We start from the raw sequence: 7,822 nt of genomic DNA, 5'->3' as shown, positions 1-7,822 counted from the left end.
TTTATGTGTGTGTGTGATCCACGCTCTGACTAACTTTTTCCCCCCTTTTTTCAATGTTTCAAATATAAAAATTCGACACGCTTAATAAATTACAATTCACCTGGACTAATTAAAAAAACATTTTTTTTCTTCTCTTCTTTTAAAGTGTGAAACAAAACGAGCACTATGATGTGTATCGGATGTATAACTATTTTACAAAAGTCTACATTGATAATTCTCACCCCCTTGATCCGTAATTTCATCAATCTTGCGAATGATCAAACTCTCTTTTTTCTTTTTCTTTTTTTTTTTTTTTGTTCGTCGAGCATTACTTCCGTTTATAAAATGCGTGTATCAGTCACTTGTTTTCGTAAATGAATAGAATACGTCATATTGTATAATACCAGTGACTCCTGACTTGAGGCAATGATCGCGTTAGCAATGAATTGGGTTAGTTAAATAACATGCATAGTTACACGTTTGTTAAAAAGATAGCACGGGTGAGATTCTTTGGAGGAGTTTTAGGTCAGTGATCGAGATCGTTCATCGAGCATCCTTCGCTGTTAACTTCTCTATTAACTCTTGCAACGGCGCTAATTCCCTTCTCTCTATCAAGTTAAATTCCTGCAACGAATAAAATCAAGGATAAAACATTAGAAAGATTAGGTCAAAGATTTTTTTTTTTAATTCTCGAAGAATTTGTTTAGTTTTTCCTCCTTTTACCTGAACAAAAAATATGAAGTGTTTGAATGATGTGTTTAAGTGTGCCTCCTCCCCAAGTTGTACCACTTCACTGAAGTGTTGATGATAGATATGTGCATACACTCTGAATAATCGTTTCAGTATTGTCTTGGCAATGGACAAAAAATTTTTTGGGAAAGGAACTCCTGAAAAAAGTGAATTTTTATCAGTATATTAATATGGTGATATCTTATCTAACTAGATAATGTCACTTACCAATTTTTGATGGAAACAGGGTCTCATCGTCTAACTGATCCTGCACCCAAGTCATTAAGTAATCAATATACTTTGGTGCAGAACATTTAATTGGCTTCTTGACAGTGTGCCCATCAGCCCAATGATATTCATATTTTGGTCCTGCTGACATGATGGGACAACTTTCCTCTGTACAGAACTCTGTGATAGTGCCATATAACATGTTGATTTGATTGAAAAAATCAACAGCTGAAATAATATAAAAGTTATTTATTTTTTTTTTTTACAATTACCGTTATACGAACAAACAAATATGCAATAATACAAATAGATAAACATACTATTTACTGCAACCCATTCATTCAAATCTTCACCCTCTGGAAGCATAACTGCAAGTCTCAAGTTTCCAGAGCCCAGGGTGGCAGCTGCATGTTTCATCAAGTCATATTGATGAGTACCCTCAGGAATATTCTTCTTTGGCTTGAAGGTTTTCGAAGACCTGCTTCCGCTTAAGAAATCCATAAAAATATTTTTCAGCAATGACTGATATTTAAAAATGTTACACTCATTTTTTATGGACAATATTTATTTGTGAAAAAAATAATACAATTCTTATCTACATATACATAAATTTTACTATTATTCCATAACAAGGAGTAACAAATAATTACATTACTGAAAAAAAAAACATTTGTTTATATATTTCGATGTATAAACATCAAGCATATACAGGGTGACTCCGATCTAGTGGTACAAGCCGAAAAGTGGTGAATCTACATGAAAAAATAAGTCGAAGAAAAAGAATGTTTTTTTCATTTAAGGTTTGGTTTTTGAGTAAATCGATGTTTCGAAGACTCGTACATTTTTATATGATCTTAATTGTGTTTATGTTTGAAGGATATGATTGTGCTGTTTCAATTATCGTTCCGATTTCTAACATTAGGTACTAAGGGATAAACATTGATATATAAAACGATAACGATAACGATCTTTGTAATAATTAACAGCAATAGATGCGTTGCCGGTACACGCAACACAACGCGAGTATCATATCAATGTATTCTCTGTTGCTGTATGTCGACATATCGACAGAACGACAAAGACTTGAAGTTTGACACGGAAATAGCAACAAGTCATGACATTGATGAAGTTCATGTATAGAGACGCAACAAAAAAGTAGTCTATAGTGTGGCCAGGTGTACACGAACTCGACGAATCTTCAACATCGATTTACTTGAAAATGAATCTTTAAACGAAAAAAATATTATTCTCTCTCTTCGACTTATTTTTTCAGGTACATTCACCTTCTTGCGGCTTGGAACACCAAATCGGTGACACCCTGTATATAAACAATACATAAACTATCGCAATTATACAAACAACTATTGATTTATCAAAGAAATCGATGAAAAAAAAACATCGGAATAGTGAAATGGAGTAAAATGAGAGAAAAGTGACGATTAGGGCGGATGTGACAAATCGATCGATTTCAATTATGATTAAGCGTTTCGTCGATACATCATGATTATCGCGATAGCGTCGCGGAAAAAAGAAATTCTACTTCCGCGATGCAGTCCATCGAGATAAGAAATGTTTGTAACGATAAATTTGACGTATGATGAATACGTTGCGCGCATGCAACGGGGGTATCCACGGGTGAAAGCAACGGAGAAAGAGACGAAGACCGAAGATCGTGAAAAACGGGGAATTTTTAAAAGAAATTATGGTATCGCGCTATTTTTAGGTATCCACCGATTGGTCGATCGCGGTGTACACGAATTCAAGAGTGCATCGGGTTGAGAACCTAAATTAGTCGAGAGGCAAGTGAACGGGAACTGGCCAAGCGGTTTCTGTCAATATTTCTTTTCATTGTGACCGGTCCACGGTAACAAATTACCGATCCATCCTCGCTGTCATTTGTCAGTCACGAACAGGGTTGGCAAAATATCGAACGATCAATTAACGGTGGAAACGCTCGATATTCGATGCGCCTAGTTTACGAAAATCGAATTCAACGCGGAATTGCAATGAGGTAAAAGCGCACCCGGGTAGGGAAAAGTCGATTTTCACTGGAAACGTAAAAAAACTTACAATAGGAAGCTCATTGTGCGCTCCTGGATGACCTGTCGATGAAATTCGATTCACTAGTACCCGGCTGCACGTGTCGTTGATTTTCTTCGCGGTAGAAATCACTACGAAGAGTTAGCTGACGATGATTCTCCTTAATATGCACCATACACACTCTCTCACGACAACACGATAGACGTTTTGTCAACTACCTTCTCTACGATCCCTCGACTCCAATCCTTCCACTGCCGAACGGGATTCTACTTCTTTAGATTCGGTCACGACCTCTATCCAGACGTGACCGTAGACACGTACTTTCTATTTTCTTCTAACTTTACGATTTATAACATTTCGCCGTTTACAATATCGTTTGCGCAATACGCGTTATATTGTATCAATATACTCTTAAAGTACCTATAGTCTAAATGTTTTACTATGTGTAACACGATCGATATAGTGTGGCGTCACAAGCCACGTGTGTTCTCAAAGACGGCGGGCAGGCGAAATAAAAGCTGCTAGTTTATTTGACTAGAGATATTTAGTATAATTAGCAAATGTTCTTTAGTTTTACACAAAAAATATAAACGTCAGACTACTCACAAAGGCTATATAAAAACTATGCAAAAGAACATAAAAAACAATACTATATAAAATACTTTGTAGCGCCCTGTAATACCGAACACATCGGTGTCTTACCAAGAAAGAAGGAGAGACGCCGTTGCAAAACTTGCAGGTAGCTCACGGGAATCTAACCTAGGGAAAAACGTACACAACGTTTTTCACGCGATAAAGTCCCTACAATAGTAGATAAAAAATATTGTTACACGATCAAGTTCAGATGGGTTTAAGAACACCGAAATAGGCGTATCGTGAATAATAATTATACTTATATTTCTAATATTAACATACGTTTTTAAATGAATCGATAATACTTCGTGTTTTATTTAAAGAGTGAACATAATTACTTAATTGAAATAATAAAATTTTTTTTTACAGTGATATCAAGTGTGTTCATAAATTAATACTGTTCCGGACGTGAACAAACAGAGATTAGAAACTATATCGTCCACGCAGTTAGTGTGCCGCATTTGACGAGATCTCTCTTTTGGATTGAACAACGCCAATTTTGCGACAGTCCTTTTTGGCTTGGAATGAGCAAATATTTTATCTCTTACCTTCTGCTGTGTTCTTTGGACACACCCTTGCTGGCTCGACGTGCCTGTAAATTATACGTCGATAGGATACCAATCGTCGATAACGTATCGGCTGCAGCGTAGAAGGTAAAGTCGCAGCATAGTCGATGAGGAAGACGGCGAGGATTTGTGGAACAGTCTCTTCGATAGGAATGAAACGCGACGCCATAGATTTGTGTTTACATTTTACAGGCTATTTTCGTTCAGTTTTCAAAGTTTCTCACTTAAATTTCGGGATTTTTACGATTTTGTCGATTATTACGCGTTCCTAACGATATCTGGACTTAATTTATTTAATTTTGTAATGGAATATTTAAAGAATGAATGTTTCGGAAAAAGAAATGGGTCGTGGTGGTGTGTAAGGGAGAAATTAATAGACTGTAAAACAATACTTGTATACTGTAACTTTTTGTAAAATACACTTTGTACAGTTACCTTACAATAAATAATTGATATTTTCATAAATAATTGCATTTCTTCATTTTTCCTGATGTTCAAATCCTTTCCTTGATTCCTGTGGTGGCCTGAAAGCAATATTTCTAATTTATACAAAAAGAACATTAATTTTCAAATCTTAAATAAAGTTATAAACAATTTCTAACTAATCTTCTACATGCAATTGTTAATTCAATGCGAATTTAATAAATTAGGCTCGTCTATTAAATTAAAGCACACAACAATTTTATTTAATACATTCAATAATTATAAACTACTTATTATTCTTAAATTACTATAATCTTCATTATAAGTAATGTCAAAATAATTAAAAAATTGATTATAAGTATTAATTGAATATAATAGACATGAGGAGGATAGCAATAGCAAAGAGAGACAAGGGCACGAGTAGCGATAACAGGATAGCACTGTAGAAATGAGATAGACAAGGAAAGGAATAGGGTTAGACAAGGATAGCATTAGAGAAATGAGTTAGACAAGGAAAGGAATAGAGTGTTAGACAAGGACAGGAACTTTTCAAGGCGAAAATAACGCCATCTCGCGTTTGGTGACGCGAACTACGACTTTTTAATAGGAACACAGAATATAAACAGAGGTATTAGACAAGGATAGCACTAGTGTGCGAGAAGGACAGAGAGAAAACGCTTCCTATTGGCTGGCGGGCCTCTGACCTCCGCCAATCAGGCCCTAAATCACATCGAACGGTGAAAAATCATTAATAACTCAATAATTACGATGATTTTGTGAACTTTTAGAATTGAAGAATGAAGTGTGGACCTTCAGAAACTTTCACATATAGTTTTCAGTGCCCTGAACCCTCGCAATAATTAGTTATTAACAATTTTAGTACGTGATGTCGGGAATGATGCCGTTTACGTTTATATACCTTTACGGCTTTTCAATAATTTCATAGCTTTATATTAAATTCTCATGCAACTTACTGTATGCATCTGAAAGGTAACTCCCTCGGCTACATTCTCATATAATTTCTATTAACATCTCTCTTGTGGTTTGATAGTTACATAATATTCTTTAGGCGAGTATTATAATCGTCGCATTCGAATGTAACACATTTTCGTTATTTCAATAGAAATACGTTATTAATTGTGCACTTTCATGCGTGTAGAATGTAGAACGGACTTTTATTTATATTCTCCAATCATTTTGGTAAACGTAAGTGATGTGTTTTATTAGATATTAGCAATTGTTTATAACCGTTGACTATACACGAGTACAATGAATAGGGGACGCTTCCAAATTATGTTTAATAACTCTTAAACTAAACCGAATATGTTAATAAAAATTATTTGAGAATGTAGCCAAAGGAGTTCTCTTTCAGAGGAATACAGTTAGTTGCATGGGAATTTAGCAGAAAGCTATGAAATTATTGAAAAACCGTAAAAGTACTTTACGATATGTGGTATCGTTCCCGACATCATGCACTAAAATTGTTAATAATTAATTATTGAAAGGGTCTAGTGTGCTAAAAATTATATGTGAAAGTTGCTGAAGGTCCACTCTTCATTCTTCAATTCAAAAAGTTCACGAAATCATCGTAATTAATGAGTTATTAATGATTTTTCGCGAACGACGCGATTTAGGGCCTGAAAGTTAGAGCATGGCGGCCTGCCGACCAATAGGAAGCGTTCTCTCTCTCTATCCTTCTCGCACACTGGTGATATCCTTGTCTAATACCTCTGATGATATTCAGTGTTCCTATTAAAAAATCGTAGTTCGCGTCACCTAATGCGAGATGGCGTCAGTTTCGCCTCTAAAATTTTCTGTCCTTGTCTGACTCATTACTCTAATTCTATTCTTGTCTAATCCTATTCCTTTCCTTGTCTAACTCATTTGTATAGTGTTATCTTTGTCTACCGCTATTCGTTTCGTTGTTTCTCTTCGTTATTGTTATCCTCTACATCCCTATTATATTTAATTGATAATTATAATTAATTTTTACGCATTTCTAGAGGTTTTTAGACTTAGTTTATTTAATTTTGCAATGGAATATAGTTTAAACAATGGGTTCTTTGCAAAAGGAGATGAACGCGGTATGTAAAGGAGGAGTAAAGAGGCTGTAGAATGCTGTAAAACAGTATTGGTATATTGTAACCTTTTGCAAAATACATTTTGTACACTTATATTATAATAAATAATTTATTTTTTGCTAAATAATTGTACTTCTTCATGTTTCCTGATATTCAAGTCTTTTCCATGATTCCTGTGGTGGCCTGAAAGTTCCTTCTGTAATTCACACAAAAGGAACATTAATTTTTCAATTTTCAATAAAAGTTTAGCACTATTGGTTAATTAACAACAAGACGTCACAATTTCTCCTACATCTCCCACTTCTAAACTCTAAAGCTCGCCTGAAAACTCAAGCTTGCTTTGCCGCACAATAATAAGTAATAAAGTTCGCGAAAAGCAATTGATGGACGATTAATAAACAAGAGAATATCTTTACAGCTTTGTTGTTACTTCCGGAGGTTTACCCGCGCAACGACGCACGCATGCACTACGTCAGTCAGTTTAACGTACAAATTACAATTTAATATTACGCTAAGGTCCTTATCCTATATTATAGTACGTACAAGTTATATTTAAATATATAGTAGAATTAAGATTATGGTTGTATTATTTTCGCTATGAATGCGTACATAATGCGTAAGTAAGCTCGCTAAATTAAGAGGGTGGATTCGCACGAGAATCACAGAGGCTGGTTCGCATGAATTACGAAGCGTGGACATTATAGAACCAAGCTGCCTTTTACATTTTCTACGTTTCATATAATAAAAAATATATTATGGTTAAGATATTTTCCATTAAAGAACTTTTTGGTGTAATTTAGAGATTATAAATAAATTATCAATTTTCATATATGATAATAATTAAAAAATTTGTGGACCATGTTATGTAGTGTATTACATTGCGAACCAGTCTTAAATTTCGTTCGGGTAAACGCCATTTTGCTGGTAGTTTCGTAAAGCGTGGTGTTGGCTGAGCGTTTGCTGTCAATTAGAGTTAATTTGTAATTCTTCTTAATTTATAATCCAACACCAAGAATCTGTAAGTATGACTATAACATGTACAATTTAAAGAACACAAAATTTGTTTGTATAATTCCCATATTTTAGTATTACTGGTAGTATAAGTTCTTCGGCAATAGGATATTTAAAAAAAAATGTTATCAT

General features: G+C 34.5%; 2 protein-coding genes across 3 annotated transcripts in view; one reads left to right on the top strand and one right to left on the bottom strand.

Annotated features, from left to right (window-relative positions):
• Positions 1 to 87: 87 nt before the first annotated feature.
• On the bottom strand, positions 88 to 3,360 carry LOC108576442 (MOB kinase activator-like 1). 2 transcript variants are annotated; one of them, XM_017939447.1, is made up of 5 exons: positions 3,007 to 3,360; positions 1,257 to 1,423; positions 937 to 1,164; positions 703 to 866; positions 88 to 603 (listed from the first exon to the last, which is right to left on the bottom strand). In XM_017939447.1, the coding sequence occupies exons 1-5, from the start codon at positions 3,018 to 3,020 to the stop codon at positions 523 to 525; spliced, it is 654 nt and encodes a 217-aa protein (XP_017794936.1). In that variant the 5' UTR covers positions 3,021 to 3,360; the 3' UTR covers positions 88 to 522. The 2 variants fall into 2 exon arrangements, with proteins under 2 accessions (XP_017794936.1, XP_017794935.1); XM_017939446.1 differs by lacking the exon at positions 3,007 to 3,360 and having other exon boundaries at positions 1,257 to 1,437.
• Positions 3,361 to 7,645: 4,285 nt separating this feature from the next.
• The window catches only part of LOC108576504 (heterogeneous nuclear ribonucleoprotein H), a 4,233-nt gene continuing 4,056 nt past the window's right edge, over positions 7,646 to 7,822 (top strand). The window contains exon 1 of the mRNA XM_017939514.1: positions 7,646 to 7,697. The gene's annotated coding sequence lies outside the window, so the exon portion shown is untranslated. The remainder of the gene's footprint in view (positions 7,698 to 7,822) is intronic.

This window comes from Habropoda laboriosa, unplaced genomic scaffold (assembly GCF_001263275.1).
Source record: "Habropoda laboriosa isolate 0110345459 unplaced genomic scaffold, ASM126327v1 scaffold291, whole genome shotgun sequence".
Classification (NCBI taxonomy): Eukaryota; Metazoa; Arthropoda; class Insecta; order Hymenoptera; family Apidae; genus Habropoda; species Habropoda laboriosa.
Note: the sequence above shows the minus strand (reverse complement) of the source record. Positions and strands in the feature narration are given on the sequence as shown.

Coding starts and splice junctions, on each gene's coding strand:
- LOC108576442 (XM_017939447.1), bottom strand. Junction 1,165..1,256: donor TGAATGGGTTGCAGTAAATA/GTATGTTTATCT, acceptor ATATTATTTCAG/CTGTTGATTTTTTCAATCAA. Junction 604..702: donor ACTTCATATTTTTTGTTCAG/GTAAAAGGAGGA, acceptor TATTCGTTGCAG/GAATTTAACTTGATAGAGAG.